The sequence below is a fragment of the Artibeus jamaicensis genome, unplaced genomic scaffold (genome assembly GCF_021234435.1).
Source record: "Artibeus jamaicensis isolate MK-2021 breed Jamaican fruit bat unplaced genomic scaffold, CSHL_Jam_final contig_867, whole genome shotgun sequence".
NCBI classification, from domain to species: domain Eukaryota; kingdom Metazoa; phylum Chordata; class Mammalia; order Chiroptera; family Phyllostomidae; genus Artibeus; species Artibeus jamaicensis.
In genome coordinates, this window is record NW_026521995.1 from 5720923 (window position 1) to 5738804 (window position 17882).

The 17882-nt window shown below is 44.3% G+C and overlaps 1 protein-coding gene across 16 annotated transcripts in view; it reads left to right on the top strand.

Moving 5' to 3' along the window:
• Positions 1-16573, top strand: part of KIAA1217 (KIAA1217 ortholog) — a 316988-nt gene extending 300415 nt beyond the window's left edge. For 7 of the 16 annotated variants that reach the window (XM_053654767.1, XM_053654770.1, XM_053654774.1 and 4 more), the window contains 9 exons: positions 843-1026; positions 3786-3949; positions 4675-4815; positions 7918-8037; positions 10503-10565; positions 11863-11940; positions 12053-13654; positions 14163-14285; positions 14967-16573. In XM_053654767.1, coding sequence (XP_053510742.1) covers positions 843-1026; positions 3786-3949; positions 4675-4815; positions 7918-8037; positions 10503-10565; positions 11863-11940; positions 12053-13654; positions 14163-14285; positions 14967-15461 — 2970 coding nt within the window. In that variant the 3' untranslated portion in view covers positions 15462-16573. The other 9 variants (XM_053654769.1, XM_053654771.1, XM_053654768.1 and 6 more) reach the window with 8 other exon arrangements.
• Positions 16574-17882: the final 1309 nt, after the last annotated feature.

Sequence of the window (17882 nt, forward strand, 5' to 3'; positions counted from 1 at the left end):
ACCTGTTTGTAGGGAGAGACAGAACAAGTATATGCCAGGCGGTGATAAATGCTAGGAATGCAAACTCAAAGGATGGTGAAGGTGGAGGCCGTGATTTATAGTGAATCTTGGGCAAATCCTTTACCTCACTGGGCCCAGTGCTCTCATGTGTTGATTCAGTCAGTGACAACCTGGGTCACTTCTAATGTCAACATTACAGGGTTCCACCAATCCTGGTGCAAACTTCCACTCTGCCCTCCTGGAATGATCCATGTGCCATCTCAGAATCACAGTCAAATGTCTCTTAAGAGAATGCACAAATATTTAAGAATACATCTTATAGATTCCCTATCGTAGACCTTGATAGAGCTCCCAGGTCATCTAAACGCCCCTCCCCATTTTCTGAGGAAGAAAACGTGGCCCGTGGCCATGTAGCAGGTCTTGGCCACAAGTGCACTAACGGAAAGGATTCTTTGCTCCTAGTGAGTGTTTTGGTGTTTGTTTGCTCGAACATCTCTACAATGAAAACTAAAAAACTTGGTTATAGATAATTATCTTTTTATTTGCTATTGGTAGAAATACATAGTAAGTGCCCAGTCATCATTTTGTGAGTAAACTTGAGTTTCTGAGCTTGCTTCTCTGTATCACTTGAGCTTACATGCAGCCCATTTAGCTCTAGAAGCTGGAGCAGAGAGCACAGAGGTCAGGTTTGCCTGATGTGCAGTCTCACTTGGCACGGAAGCCAGAGCACTCTTTTACCTACCATTGAATTGTTACGCCTCCTCCCACCGACAGGATATCTCTAAACAATTAATTAGCTTTCTACTCCAGTTTTAAATTTTTCTCTGCCTATTTTCCTTCAGAAAGCAGAGAGGAAGTGGGAAGAGAAAAGACAAAATCTGGACCACTACAATGGGAAAGAGTTTGAGAAACTCCTAGAAGAAGCTCAGGCCAATATCATGAAGTCAATTCCAAACCTGGAGATGTCTCCAGCCTCAGGCCCACAGCCAAAGGGTGAGGCTGCCGTGGACAAGCTGGAACTTGCAGGTAAGACACAGACAGAGTATGTGCCTGGCTGCCCTCAGGTCCGAGTGTGGCCCCCAACCTAAGCACATGCTGGCCAAACTCTCCCTTCTTACGGATCTTATAAAATTGAAAGATTGGCAGAGCAATCCCTCAGGAGTGCCTAGAGCCTCACTACTGTAACTGTAGTAGTGAGACTGTTCTGTGTTCAGATACTAGGACAATGCCCAATAAGGAAAAAAATTAGGTTTCCCAGCTTCTGCACGTCCTGTAAACTGATGGCACTTCACAGCACCAGCTGGGAAGATACAAGGCCTGCATTTAAAGCAAGAGCTTTTCATACGCTGCAGGATGAAAACGCCAGCTTTCACGAGCTCCCGGGGGATAGTAGATCATAGGATAAAATGGCATTTTTAAAAAATCAAAATTACTCATTGTGTATTTAACCAAATAAGCTATGGAAGTTAAGCATCAATATGTCAATAACAATATAAAATAACTGTTTAAGAAGCGTAGCCTACTAAATCTCCAATTACAAACCATGTGCCTTATTCTAATATTAAAATTTTGCCTGGCCAGTGTAGCTCAGGTGGTTGGACAGGCCTGTCCAGGCCCCTGGAGGGTCAGGTCCCAAGACCCAGGAGCGACAAGCCCTGGGAGGGGCAGCTCCGCTCACAGCAGCGGCTTTTCTCCCCGAGTCCCCTGGAGAATTTCCGATGGAGAAAATGACCTACCCCATTGCACGTCTGTCTTCCCTAGTTCAGCTCTCCCACTGTTTATTTTGTCATAGAGTCTTCTTCGATGTTTTAGAAGTACAAATAAATTACAAACTTATAATGATAAATAAAGTACAATTGTCCTTTCTCCTGATTGTACAACAAGAAATAATGGCTATATTCTGTTAACCTCACTTGGAACTTTTATTTTTTCAGATTTCAGACATTTGCATAAATTATATTTTAAATTACTTTCCAACACGTTTTTACTTAGATAAGATGCTCTTACTGTTGCACTTTTCTTTTTTACCACCTGGCCTGGTTTCTTATCCAAAAGAGTGCACTAAGGTCTAGGCTGCCAAGAACGGGTTAGGGCGTCCCCAGCATCTGTAAGCTTTGGTTCTACTATTTTTATTTATTTGTCATGGATGTTATGGTTTTTATTTTTATATACTAATGAGGTAAAATTCTAAGCTTGGGGTTTTAAAAGATTATTTGTATCTCCTTTTGTGTGTATTATCTGACTACTTAAGTAATGGGGGAGGATGGATAGTTCCCCCAAAATCAATGGAAAAAGTGAGGGTTTGGCCTCAGTCGATGTTAAAGCAAAAGTTATTCACAAAGACATAGTTAAAGAACATCAAGAAAGACTTTATTCAAGACGGTTGCAAAGGAGGAGAGAGACTGAACTCAGCTCTGAATGTAGCCCATCGAGGATAGTGGGATTCCTGTGGAAGGCAGGCCAAGGATTTAGCTATCAACGGGGAGGAGGGAAGAACTGGTCAAATACCAAGAATGGGAATTCTTGTTAACCTGGATTCTTTGCTAAAACTCAGTTCAGCAGGTTAAGGTCAAGGTATAGCCAAGCCTTGGCTCAGACGAGCTTGAAGGGATTGGTCAAATAGGAAGTCTGTCATCGTACCTGAGAGGAGAGAACTGGGCTGGTGAGCCTGGGCCAGTCCCTAGAGGGACCCAGGGTGCAGGTAACCACCTTGAGCCCAGACTGCTGGCATGGACACCAGCCACATGGCCTGATGCTGCTGGAGTCCTGTAACCCAGCACCTCACACATGGGACAGGACCTGCCCACTACAAATAATCACGAGCATGCCACTCCGATGACATACCCAAGTTACCACAGCTTCAAATGGGAACTCCTCAAGCAGTTTTCTAAGGAACGCTGTCTCAGAAGAGACAAGCACGGCAGTCCCTTGGGAGAGTTGGGGAAATCCAGGCTTTCAGGAGCTGTTGGCTAGAGTGTTTGTAAAGGGCTGAAGTGAGAGGAAGGTTGATCGAGGACAGGAAAGAGGCTCTTTGAGTTTTGATTAAGAATTGCCATTTTCCGAGTTTTCTGAGGAAAGCTGAGCAGATATCTGAATCTCCTACTCTATGATGTCGATGCTACTTTATAATTCTCTTTACTGCATTTGCTGTCTCCTTTCCTTAGCAGCAAGCCTTTTCCAAGCCCATAACCATGACCCCCAAAATCTACTTTTCCCCTGATTCTGCTCTCTGTTCCCATTGGCTTCCTGGCTTCCTCTGTCCCTTCCTTGGCCCCCTTCCACTCTCACACACCCGTCTGAATCCTTCCTGCAGAGGCGGTCGACTAAACTAGGGGCATGAAGGCTTTGGAGGCCATGCAGTGGGCTCTGGATTTGCCTTCACGTCTGATCTTTCATGTCTCCAAGTAACACTCAGCTTTTTTGTTTAATAGTGACAGCTAATACTTGCATAACACTTATAATAAGCCAGTAGGCACTGTTCTAAGTGGTTTATGTGTATCAAATCACTTAATCCTCACAGCACCCCAGTGGAGGGGATATCATTACAACAGTCATTTAACAGGTAAGGGAATCAAGGCAGAGAAAGGTTAAGTAACTTGAGTTAGGTCTTTCCGGGATTTCAAGCCAGTTGGGCTGCAGGGCTTATAGCTTTAATTTTTGTAATATAGAGAGAATAGAGAAATTTTTAAAGTTAGAATGCATCAATTTTATGGAATTACAGTGGAATTTTTCTGGGCATCATCTTGAAAAGAGACTATTATGCAAAGATATACTTTTTTTTCCAGAAGACTCTCCAAATTCAGAACAGGACTTGGACAAGCTGGGGGGTAAGTCCCCACCGCCTCCTCCCCCGCCCCCGAGACGGAGCTACCTGCCAGGATCAGGGCTGACCACCACCAGGTCTGGCGACGTGGTCTACACCAGCAGGAAGGAGAACGTCACCACTAAGGTCAGATGGGTTAAGCCCTGGTAAACTGGTCTCTGGGTTTGGATGATCCTCTTAGACAAGGTCATCTCTATTCTTATTTAGAACATAAAAAGGAGTGAGGCAGAGAAGAGAAGCCCAGAATCAAATAAACTAGACCACCAGGAAGTACCACAGATGGAAAAACATCAGCCAGTGTTACTGGGCTAGACTCAGCACCACAGGTTTTATCCTTACTTGACTTTTAGCTGCAACTACGTGAAATACAAATCACAAACTACTTCCCCAGTAGGTCATCGTAAGATTGACAATAAGGATAGAGAGTGAAGCAAAAAAAAAAAAAAGACCACCTTACAAAGATAACTGAGGTTAGCTAACACAGTTGTGGGGTCCATACAGAAAGATGTTCAGTGAGCTTTAGCTTGTACTTGGCCAATTTGTCTTTTATGTTCAACATGAAATTCAAGTTTCAAGGAGAAAGAGTATGGGAGGTCCCTTCATAAAGGCACAGAATATTGAGGAATTACAGTTGTATTACAATTCTTCAATCCATTCACCAAAATGGTAGCTTGCATAAACAAAAACTGAAACTCACTGCAAGTGGTCAAAACAGCCATTCAGCTCCCGTTGAAGAGCTAGGAAACCAGCTTACTAGGCAGTGAGGGAACACGAGGTCTTCCTGCACTCTCCCTCTGTTTGTCATTACCTGGGGGTGTTAAGCCAATACCTGTGGTTTGAATCCTCCATAGGCTAGCAGTGAAGATGCCGGACCAAGCTCACAGGCTAGAGCCACAAAATGCCCAGCAGAGGAGCCTGCTTCTGCCTGGACCTGTTCCTCAAAGGATGAGGAGGAGGAGGAAGAAGGAGACAAAATCATGGCAGAACTCCAGGTATGTGGTGAAGTGACTGGCTAGGGCTCCTTGCCCTTCCCATCAGAGATGCTGACCACGTCGCTTACAGACTCCTTAGCTAGAGAAGGCTGGCAAAGAGCCCCAAACCCTGAAACGTCTTCTGGCCTTGACCTCCACTGGGCTCTCAGGGCACCTTTAAGATGTGTATAAGGAACGACCATTTCACAAAAGCAACTGAAAGTCTACACAAAAAAATCAACTGTAGTCTTTCTTAGCCCTGGCTGGTAGAATTTACTTTCCTTTCTTTCAGTCTTCATAGTCTCTGTTTCATTTCAAAAACAATTAAAAGGACATCAGAAACACCAGCCATCATCTTTTCTTGATAAGGACTGATGAAATCCCCCTCCAGGTGGGGTCCCGTCATGTGGTGTCAGTATTTAGAATGACTGGCGCCGAGTCATTCGGCCTCCTTGCCTCCACACCAGGTTCCCAGTCAATGTCAGTTTCATCTTTTCACAAACTACTTCCCCAGTAGGAGCCTTTCATATTCTGAAAGGCTCAAGTGTCTTATTTCCCATTTTCCTTGACCAGTTAAGAAATTATTATTTATTTTTAGATTTTTAAACTAATACCACAGTCTACTCATAGGATTAAAGATGGGGACCCAAATTTGATCCCACATTCAAATCATGGATGTGAATCTGCCCTAGAAATATGTTTTAAGAGCTTAACTCATCAAAGACATACACGTAAGTCTTAGACCAAAGTCTGTTTCTACTGTTGCATTTCAGCCCATGCTTATTACAGGATTATTGCTCTTCAGGTGGTAGACCACAACTCTCCCAGGGCTCCAAAACATGTTACCGCTTCACCCGGGTTCCTGCAGTTTTGTGCAGGCCTGAGGATCTGCATTCCTCATTTGGAACCAGGAGAACTTTCAAACCCTGTCATTTCCACTGCTTCTGTCCTGCTGTGCTTTCCATGGTAACCCCTGCCAAAGAGGGGTTACCAAGCAGCTTGCTTGGATTTTCTAGGGAATACAGAGCAGCTGGTTGACAGTCACATGCACAAGCCTTCTGAGCCTCACTAAACCTCACAGACTAGACTGGGACCTCCCCTCCACCAGTTGGACTATTTATAGGGTTCTTGTATGGCTGGAGAATTGCCTTCATAGGAATCACAGATTTATTAACTCACAGGGCATTTGAGAGCATGGACACATCCATTACTCATTTATCCAGAGAGGACCCTCTGGCCGTTGACACTGACATGTCAAGGCTACTTGTCGCTGGGGATTGGCATGTGCTAAGATGTGTATACAGAGTCTGGGGCCATTCATTGTAGCATCTGTCCTGAAATTTAGGGTGTGAACTGATCATGACCCAGTTTGGTTCAAATGGCTGACAGAGCACTAGATCATTTTAAATCTGTACAAGGTGAACAATTACTGATAAACAAAGAAGTAGAGACTTTTAGGCTTATGAATAATCCTGCACCAGCCTCCTAAGAAAAGTAACTTATTTGTTCCAGCCACTTGGAGCCCATCCCTTGAGAATATTGCCCTCCATTGAAGTCTGAACATCTTCGATGCTTTAAGCTGCAACTTAGAAATTTAACTGAGAACTTTACAAAAGCAAAGTATCTGGCTTCTTGCTTTACTATTGGTGGTTAGGTAATAGTGGTGAATGAAGTACTATAACCTTAACCAAACCCTGTTAGCCATCCTGCTGGAGTAAGAACCAAACCTGCTGCATCAGAAAGTTGGCCAATGGCTCTGGTTCTACAGGCTTCCTCCTGCAAACCCCAGGCAGGTCAAGGAGCAGCTAAAGTCTCCTGAGTATGTTCGCAGGACAACATTCCTGCTCCGTGTCAACAGGCACTATTAGAAACCACAGGCTCTGACAGAGTCCAGGGTCCACCAGTGGTGGGTGGTCTTAGTGAGTGGGGCCCTGGGCAACTCCGGGGCCAGCGAGGAGGCTGGTGTGGGGGGAACAGGGACTCAGCAAAGCGTGGAAAGGCAGGCTGGGGAGAGTCCCAGGCACTAGCTCCGTTCTTATTTTAGGACCAGCGCTGAAATATTCACTTGGAGATGGCAAGGGTTCTTCTTTCTGCCTGTGGTTATTTCCAAATGGCAATATGACATTAAGGAAATATGAAAGGATTATCTGAGATGACTCATTTGATAGGTGGTTTTTAGTCCTGGTTGCACATTAGAATTACATAGAGACTTTTTTTAAAGTCCTACAGCCTTAAGATTCTGGCTTAATTATTCTTCAGGTGAGCCCTGGATAATAGTATTTTTTTAAACCAGGATATGTTAAAAAAAACCTCTGATTTCAAGAAACTTGGGTTCTTGGGTTTTTGTCTCTCTGCCTCTCACCATCACACTGTCACTCCCTTTCTGCCCTGTAGACACAGCCTGAGCTTTCTCTCCGCCTGAGACTGGCCTTCCTGACTCAGTGTTCACAGGAGTTGGTGCGCGCTCCTGTAATAAGGGCCGTAATCCTGTAACTAGGAAGCTTTCAGAGACAAGCCTAGGGCTCCGGCAGCTCCGAGGCCACTCAGAGTGCTGAAGAGCATCACTTGACTCTAAATGAGCCTCCGAACACCTCAGAGCATGGACTACCTGTTACCAGTCCAGACAATGAATTGATAAGGATAACTATTTTTAAAGTTTAAAGGTTTACAATATCTTGTGCCCTTTTTGTTTATAGTTTCAATTTTTTAAAAAAATGAGTCTTGTTAAAAAAAAAGAAGAAAGAAAAGATAGCTCTTTGTTTTAATTCATTTATGTATTCAATATTTTTAAAGGGTCAGAACAAGAATCCGTACTAAGTGCAAACTAAGTTCACCCTGGAAAGAGGAAGAGAGGGTGCTCTCTTCAGGGGGCTGTGCCCTCTTATCCTGGTGCAGCCCAGAAATCAGGCCACCTTTGCCCCAGGCTCCACCCGTCCCCCCCACTCTGCAGGCCTGAGGCCAAGAGGGGAGCAGGTTGTCAAGGCGCTGACGCCCTGGCCTGGTGCGACCTGCATGCAGGGACTAGCTGGGGGCTGCACACCTCTGTGTCGACTTCCTGCCTGTGCCCTCCTTCCTCCTCCTTACACTTGGAATCCTATTAACCTCAGTATTTTAATTCCTTAGGCATTCCAGAAGTGTTCCTTTATGGATGTAAATTCAAACAGTCATGCTGAGCCGTCCAGGGCTGACAGTCACGTTAAAGACAGTAGGCCGGGGGCCACAGTCTCACCCAAGGAGAAGAAGGTAACGTGGCAACCACACGCTGGCCACGCGGGCAGACAGCCCTTCTTTCCTTGCTCTGACACTAACACCGCTCCTGCGCTTGTTCTTCTGTACCCTCTATTTTTTCTCTCACCTTAAACAAACACACACACAGATAGACAGACAGACAGAAAAAGCTAAAGGAGACACAGCTTTGGGTTTAGAGATGACTGGCTGAGCTTTTCTGAGCAGACATGTTGTTCCTTATATACAAGGTATGATAGCATGTGCATAACTGAGCCATTATCTCTCCAAAGTAAAGAATATACACCTTTCAAGATTTTCTAGAATGACTCTTCAAAAGAAAAGGAAAGAAAAAAAGAAAGGAAGGAAGGAACAGCACTTTTGCTATGTTTCCTGGACCAAAAATGTCTACATTAAAAATAGGTGAAAGCCTTCGATTCCAGGCAGAAAACGCAGGGCAGAGCCCCTGCCTGCCGCCACCCACAGCTGGATCCTCATGGAAACGTGCACATATGTATTTGCACACATATTTTTAAATGCTAAACAGAATTTCCTTAAGTATTACAAATCTCCAAGTGTACCTTCCAAGGGAGTATGTTCAGTATAGTTTTAGTGCTAATATACTTTGTGGCATTCAAGTGGCCTCAAAACAGATATTCAGGCTCCAGAACAAAGTTCATTGTCATTACCTAGGTATTTTAGGCAAAGGACATGAGCCTGAATGTTTAAACTTCAACATTAAGTTAAACCTAGAGCTTTCATGGTTTTGGGGTATAGAGCCATCTGATTTGAATGAAGCCTCTCTCCAAATTTCAGGAGAGAAAGCTTATCATGACCATCTCAAGCCCTTTTTTCACCAGAACTTCTATTTATTTCAGAAATGAGAGGTTCTAGCTTCCCTTAAATAAAGTCAAACATATTTGCTAGCCCAATTGCTACTCTAAATGGGTACCTCAGTCCATGTGTAAGTAAGTTCAGTGAGGGAGCCGAACACAATCCGCAGTCATCCTAACACAGCAGTCCTGGGGCTCCCAGCTCCCAGCTCCCAGCTCCCAGCTCCCAGCTCCCAGCTCCCAGCGGGGTCTGTGCGAACAAGGCTGGCTTGTGCCTCCCTTGCTCACAGCCACCGCAGAGCCCTGTGTGAAAGGCGTCTGACACATGAAGCCGTTAACCAGGCGACCAGAGATCTCTCGGTGCACCATGGAAGGTTATGAGATTATTGTTGATAAATCTTTCTCATGAAGAAAACCTCCTACTAATAGAATCCATGAGATCACATTGGAAATATATTACTTTTCAGTCTCCTGAGTTTCCTTCTGTGGCCTCATTAAAAGCAGGTCACAGAAGGCCTCAGCAGGTTTGAATGACATGGCGTATTCGGGCCAGCATGACTGTTGTCTAAAACACTGGGATCTGGGAGCTTCTCGAAGATCCCTCTGGAGACAATCACTGTAGAATTTTGCTAATTGGCTAGAAAGTTGCATGAAATTTTTGCCCAGTGATTAGAAATCCTTATCCCATCGCTCTCTTTAACTTAATCAGAGGTCCCTCAGATAATAATAAGCAGGTGTGTACTGAGTGCCCCAAACTGGGTTTAACCACAGGTGCTTATTCTGGATAATTACACTCAATAGGTTGATCTACTTCCTAACATCAGTATCAGACTTGTTATGAGTATTATATACAACATGAGTATCAGACTTGTTCACAAACTGTTGTCATTATTTAACCTCTTCCTGAGCTATTCATCTACTTTTCTGTAACTCAAATGTTTTCTTAAAATGTTTCTCCTATCATCATGAAGCATTAGCCTAGTCCTTGACTTTTATGCACTTTCCCTATAATTGTGTCTCTGACTTTGGTTTATTGCCTGTATGCATATTGAGCCTGCTTCACCAGTTGTCTGAACGATCCAAATCTCAGGGCCCATAAATAGATATGAGTGAAGCTTAATTACCTTTCATGCAGTCTTGACTGACTAAGACATCATTGGGAGATTACATGACAGTTGTGACCAAGTTATTCTGAACAAAGTTAATGCACTTTCTTAGATACATCCATTTTTTTTTCTAGCCCAGTGATAACAGTGGTAGGTCATGGGAAAACTACACCTCACATTTTTATCTTAGTGACTTTCCAGGGGAGTATTATTCCTGCTGCTACATCTGTTTTAAAATACACGTCTCACATGGCAGCATTGCAAATATCTGATGATGGGTGTGACATGGGCCCTGACCAGTCAGAGCTGAGGCCAGGCTACACACGGGCACACGGGGCCAGCAGGACGTCCGCTGTGCCGGCATCACCACTGGATTACATCCCAGCTCCTTCCCTGACTTGAGGGCAAATTCCCACTCAGGCCCTAACATGCTGACCCCATAGTTGGAATGGAAACTTTAGGCCCAAACCTCACTTATTTTTCTTCTTAAAACTTTTTACTTTATGTATTAGTTGTTTGATCATCTACATTTAAAATCCCACAGAAGATGCTGTGTTGTTCGACTGCAGCCGCTGACTCATTGCACTCATTTGGGGGCCTCATGGAGGTGAGGGGCGTTGTACTGGCGCTGCTGGCTGGCTAACGCTCCTCCTGTCTTGTGCGCTCTTTCGTGTGATTAATGGTGACTTTGTTGTTTGTGTGTTATTCCTTAAATGTGTACGAACATTCTTTCCATTTTTAACCAGGGCGGTAGGCTTGCTCTGGGTTGACTCTGGCAGGGCCTGTGTTATTGTGCTTTGTCTTGGTCATTGCTGTGAACCAAACCGCCTTCTTGGGATTGTATACCACCCTGCTAAAACCACCTCTTCTCTTGGGCTTCTGCAGCAAGAAGAAAGGACAGCAGGGCCCTGGAAGTGACAGGGCTTGGCTAGTGTTAGTGGCATTGTGAGAGCCCCAGCAGTGACGCAGCCCCAGGGGAAGGGCGTGCTTCGCCGGGAGCGCTCTCCACTGCCGGTCCCGCCGCTCGGCTCTGCTGCTCTGGATCTTGGTACAAGCCTCAGAAGTGTATCTTTGCTCTGAATCACAGAACATAGAGAATAAAATCTGATGTTCTGGTCACCGCATTAGCATCAAATATCTGTTTTCTAAATGTTTAGGTGATATTTTAGCAGCATTATGGCACTGAATTTGGATTTGCTCTTCTTGGTAGGATTAGTTTGAAGGCTATTTTGACAGTTGCCTTGGCAAGTGCAAGTGCAAACTGCGAGTACATTCAATCTGTTATTTGAAAAAGAATGTTTTTTTCATCTCAAAGTACCATGCCCAACCAATGCAGATGTCCTTGTGGGACACTTTTCATAGACAAAACTGATAGGACTGCAATAACTAGCTGGTAGAAACCTGAAAAATCTCCCAGTCTAGTGTCTCAGTTGATAGGCCAGAAAACGAGGCCCAGAGAAGTGGAGTGACGGGCCGAAAGTAGCGCCATTAAGTGGCAGACCCGCATCAGAATCGGAGCCTTCTGCCTGCTGGTGTCCGGCGCCTTCTGCGGTGCCATGCCGTCCTGGGTTCAGCTTCTGCTAAGCTTACTCTCAGATGTGAAAAGAGGACATGTTCATGCAAAATCATTCCCTTTGTTGTCTTAACTTCTCCCCCACCAAATCTGGAATTCTTGAAATATTTTGCTAATTGAGATTTTCATCCTATGCAAACACAGGGCATTTTTGGAAGTTGGCGAACAAAACAGCCCAAGGTAAACAGAGCTATATAGGCTTTGGACTGGTGTGTAACAAATGTGCTTGGCCCGCATGTTTTGGAAGTGTAATTGAAGGAACAATTTAGTTATAGTCCACTTTGGGGGGATGTGGTTTTGTGGAGTAACATGTCCTACACTATTCTACCAGAACTTGGAATTTTTCCATGAAGACATACAGAAATCTGAGGTTGAATATGCAAATGGCCCCCAAGTGGAATCCCGAAAGGTGAGTTCCCCAGATCTGTGTTGCAACTGATCCCATGCAGATTAACGACCTTCCTTTGCAGATCCATTTCTGATTAATGTGTGTGATTTCCTTCCTCCACCCTACCTCCCAGGTTATCGCAGGGGCTTTTACACCTGGTGACCATCCTATGTGGGAAAGAGGAATGGAGAACAGTATTTCTGATGCCTCAAGAACATCAGAGTATAAAACTGACATCTTAATGAAGGAAAATCCCATATCCAATAAGAGTTTACTTAGAGACAGCAGAAACTATGCCCAGAAAAATGTGTCTAAGACCAATTCCAGTTTCCCTGGTATTAGTTCACTAGAAGATGAAATAAGCAAAGGGCCTAAAATCTCAGGACTGCAGGACCCTGCCTCTGACACTGAGAGTCAGAAGATGAATTATGTGAAGACAAAAGAGATGAGTCAGCAAGACCAAGAAAACACAGAGAAGTGTCACCAGCTCTCTCCCACTAGATCAGCTGAATTGAGTACCTGTGATATCAAAACTCAAGATCGAGAGGTTCCTGTGACAGAGTGTGGCCAAGTTGTGCTGAGACACAAGGGAGCTTGGCCTGCTAATGTGAAGCCTAATGAGGACAGAGAGTCAACCCTAAGTTCTCCCAGTGAAGAAAGTGCACCCACAGACAACATTGCCTTCATGATTACCAGAACTGCGGTCCAGGTTCTTTCCAGTGGGGAGGTCCGAGATATAGTGAGCAAAAAGGGAGAAGATGTGCAGACAGTGAATATTGATGCCAAAAAAGAGACGACTCCCCAACAAGAAGGGGCTGAAACTGAAGCGCCAGTTGTCTGCCTGGACAAGAAACCAGTCATCATCATTTTTGATGAACCCATGGATATCCGGTCTGCATATAAGAGACTTTCAACCATATTTGAGGAATGCGATGAGGAATTAGAGAAAATGATGACAGAGGAAAAGATAGAGGAGGAGGAAGAAGAAGAAAATGGAGATGCTTTGGTCCAGAATAACACCTCCCAAAAGCCTCATAAGGTTGTGCCAGGCAGCCCCGGATCAGGACTGAAGGCTGAGAGTCGACTGCCGCCACACCTCCTCTTAGAAGGCACCAAAGTATCAGGAAGACAGGACATGAATGAGACGGAGCCGACCACATGCAGCCAAGCAGATTCTCCAAGTTCAGATAGCAAGTGTGACGTGACATATGACCAATATGAAAGCCCCAAGAAAAAGTTTAAGTTCAAATTCCCTAAAAAGCAGCTTGCCGCTCTCACTCAAGCCATTCGCACAGGAACCAAAACAGGGAAGAAGACTTTGCAGGTGGTCGTCTACGAAGAGGAGGAAGAGGACGGCACTTTGAAACAGCACAAAGAAGCCAAGCGATTCGAAATTACTAGGTCTTCTCAACCTGAAGACTCGCCCGAAAATAGGCTCAAGAGACAAGAGCAGCCCATCTTAGACAGCACATCTCCCATTTCAAGAACTGATGAGATTAGAAAAAATACCTACAGAACATTAGACAGCCTGGAGCAGACCATCAAACAGCTTGAAAATACAATCAGTGAAATGAGCCCAAAAGCCCTAGTTGATACCTCATGTTCTTCCAACAGAGATTCTGTTGCAAGCTCATCCCACATAGCCCGGGAGGCCTCTCCCCGTTCCTTGCTAGTTCTGGAAGAAGCTCCCACTGCCCTAGAGCTCCCCTCATCAATACCTTCAGCTTCACGTAAGGTACCTTGGTCTGGCGGAAAATGAAAAGATCCAGCTGCTTTCTTAAATCTGCCATAATCACCATTAGCAAAAGATGTCTTGTGATTTACTTGCTTCCTTTCAGGTGGCTCATTTATTTTTTGTCTGTTCGCCTGGATACCTTTCTCTCACACTGTCTCCCTCACCTTCAAAACAACAATAACTAGGTGTCTAACAGCTAATTGATTCTGTTTACCTCTGTTGCTGATTGGTGTTGGGTACATGCAAGGATGCTGGGTCATCCATTTGCCGTTGAAATGATTGCTCTGACACTCACATTAAAATCTGTTTGATCGGTAGTGGAGCAGTTTATTCTGTTTGATTCTTGGAATTAACCCCAGTGGTGTCTTCTGACGTCCGTGTCCTAGATCTGTCCTGCATGGAGGGCTGTGGCTTCTCATGTCGAGCTTCTCTGCACACCGTGGGGCAGCCTCACCAATAATCCACTCACGTGCTTCTTCTCTTTCCCCTTCTCTGTTCTTCCCCACAGGCCTCCAGCGGGACCCCACAGACAAGCAGGATGCCAGTCCCCATGAGCTCCAAGAGTAGACCCGGGAGCCTGGACAAACCCGGCAAGCAGACCAAACTGCAGGATCCCCGCCAATATCGTCAGGTAGTTTTACCTTAAAACCCAATTTTGGATGGACACTCTTACAGTTAAGAAGCAAGTCACTGACTTAGTTTATACCAAATATTGTGTTTTCTCTGTAAGCTATGGTTTATGTAGACTTCCAGGATCTGGGGGCATGAAGAAAGTCTAAAAATCTTTGTTGAACTTTTCACCACGCTTTTGCATGCTTGCAATAAAACATCTTTTGCTGTGTGACTCCAAAGTTTAGCCATTAACACAAGCTGCCACGCCAGTTGGCTTTTCTTTGGTGAATGTAGTGGTTCATCAGAACACCTTGAGAAACCCAGCCAGACAGACCTGTTGTTCAACTGTCCTGAAACTCACCTGTACTAACATATATGTCGACTGCATTGCATCAGAGGCACATTAACTCTCCGTCACCGTGCCCCACCCCCACCCCAATAATAACCCAGACGCATGGCTGACCCGGCACTGGGAAGTGGTCTTCTTTTCTCCTGTTCTGCACATCCTTGGCTCTGTACTTTGGGGGTATTTACCAGGTCCAGTACAGCACAACAAGACTTAGCTCAGGCCTTGCACTGATGTGATTTGTTTTGGTGTCTTTTATTTAATTATTCTCAGAAGGGCTATGTTGCCAGACCCTGTGGAATGATCGTGTTACCAGCTTTCTGACAAACTGTCTCCCACCATCTTTATTTGCAGGCTAATGGAAGTGCTAAGAAAGCTGGTGGGGACTGTAAGCCTACTTTCCCCTCCTTACCTGCTTCTAAGATTCCAGCCCTTTCTCCCAGCTCTGGGAAAAGCAGTTCTCTGCCCTCTGCTAGTGGCGACAGCTCTAACTCCCCTAATCCAACTGCTTCTAAACCATCGGTTACTTCTAACCCTCTCAGCCCCCAAACAGGACGATCTGCTCCCTCTGCCTCCCTCATCCCCTCTGTCTCTAATGGCTCCTTAAAGTTTCAGAGCCCCACTCACACAGGTAAAGGTCACCATCTTTCATTCTCACTGCAGACTCCAAATGGCCGAGCAGCCCCTTCCTCCTGCTCCTCCTCCCCCCCCTCCCCCGCCTCCCCCACTTCACTGAATCAAGGTGCCAAGAGCATCAGGACCATCCACACTCCTAGCCTCACCAGCTACAAGGCACAGAATGGAAGTTCAAGCAAAGCCACCCCATCCACAGCAAAGGAAACCTCTTAAAGGCCAAATCCTATTAGGCACAAGTTGGAGTTGCATTTAAAGATTCAAAAAAATTTTAATAGTCCTCAACTGTTTTCACCGGAGAATGTAACATATTGCTGTACTATTTGAGGCTTAATGCTAAGTATGTGCTAAATATTGGATTGATCGATTTTAGTAAAGCTTGTTTTGTTTTGTTTTTTACTTCGTTGCTGTTGTAATTCCACAGTGTTCACCATCTATATTCATTCAGTACTGTTAAATGAAGTGAGCATGTGTTACCGAAAGCAAGTGTGGCGAGAGCAAAGGGTGCGTGTGAGACAGGAAAAAGTGTATTCGGCATGTAAACCATGTATGATTCCAAAATTTTAGTATGTTTTATATAAAAATATTTTTCATTATGGAGACTAGAAGTGAACAGAGAAATACACAAGTGTGACTATACAAATTGTAAAACAGATACTATAATATTTCCTTTTATTTTAGTGTTATTTAGCTTTATTACAGATTTCTATTTTTGTCAAAACTTCATGGTTCCTTTCGAGATGTTTTTTGCCAAAACATTTTGATACTATAGCATTGTACATTTGAAAGTAGTATGCTAGACAATAAGCCAATGAACTTCTCGCTGGCCAACCCCGGGACACATGTAGAAAGCAATGTATTGAACCAATTGCACTGCCGTGAAAATTATGTGTAATAATTTGCCAGCCCAAACAAGCTAGTTTCCTTTCTTTGCATTGCTTTCTGGTTTTCCTTTTTTAAAACCCCCTTCCTTGGTTTTCTCAGACCTGGCAACTGACACCGCCTAACATTGCAGACTTTAAAGTGTACGCTTCTGTACTGTTCTGTAAACTGACAAACTTCTGTAAATATGTAAATAGACATAAAAATACTGTATGTGACAGCACAGAGAGTAGTTTTCCCACACCAAAGTTAGTTTTTATGCATGCTTTAAAAATATATATTGGGATGGGCAGAAATGGAACTATCCATACCTTTTTCAAGAGCAACAAGTTTGCACAGCAGCTAGAATGTTTTTGTAAATAACTGTATTTGTATAACACAGTCATGTAATATACAGAACTATAAGCAGAGACTTTGAGAAACTAAATAAAGGGCTGCATGCTTATTATTTTTCGTACCTTGTCACTGTAGCTACTTCCTAATCAAAGAACAAAACAGAGCAATTACCAAGTCAAATGGTTTGGGCTTTGAGGGCACTGTAAATAACATGTAACCAGCCACAAATGGGTATTCTGAAAGCTGTCCTCTGAAAATTGTGGGGCGGCTCATGATGAGTTCTCAGTGCAAGTGTGGTGCCTTACAGTGTTACCTGCTGGCTGTCTTCTCTCCTCTCTGGCTCATCGAGGGTTTGGCTGGCAGAAAGCAAACCTGGGCACAGAGTTCACCCCTTCATTTACCAGGGGGGGCTCTTCTTCCTACCTTCTCTTTCCTGTTTGAATTCTAGTCAAAGTAAAGCAGAAATAAAATGTCTTTATCACTAGGATTTTTTCTGTGTTCTCAATTTTAAAAAATACTGTTGGTCTAGAGGGAACTATGCTAACATTACATTTTTCCTTTTAAAAATAGAGATAAAAGTTAGTGAAAACAATACCAAGATTATGAATTGACTGCAAGAACAATCTCTGGAACCCACTTATCATTTTTTTTTTTTGCCTCCAAAATATTTAACTTGGTGGTTCCGTGTAAAGTGCAGATTTTCTTGTTACTGTAGCAGCCAGTGTTAGTGTTCGCCACCTTTGGGCTTGCTGACCTGGGGGGCCTTCACCAGAAATATTTTATCCTGTCTCTACTCATGATAATACTTATAATCACATGTTTTAGGTAGTTCTCAGGAAAGTTATCTTATACCTTTTAGGTATAAAAGGTACCAACATTTCAGTCATGTCCCATAATGGATTCAACAGCTGCATTATGTTAAGGTAGATGGAATAGCTAGCTAATTCATGCCAGTAAATTTGCTCCTGTTTATGGAGAGCTGAGAGCAGACTGTGGCTCACACTTCAGTGTAACTTCAGACTTCCCCAAGCTCTGGCAGGACATATAGGTGATGGTCAGTTTCAACTCATGTAGTGAAGGAAAGAACAGTATCACCAGGTGAGGGAAACTCAGCATGGCCCCTGCCAGAGACCCAGCAGCCTGCTGCCTGCTCCTCAGGAAGCTGGAGGGGAAGCCGTCATAATGGGAGGAATGCAATCAGCTGTCGATGACAACAGTTAAGAAAAAGGCACTTCAGTTCCTTCAGCAGCTCAGGTGGGAGATATCAGATAGGATGAGCTGCTGGATTTTTAGATTTTGTTAAAACACTATTAGCAGCCCTGGCTGGTATGGCTTAGTGCATTGAGTGCTGGCCTGTGAACCAAAGGGTCAAGGGTCACTAGTTTGATTCCCAGTTGGGGCACATGCCTGGGTTGCCAG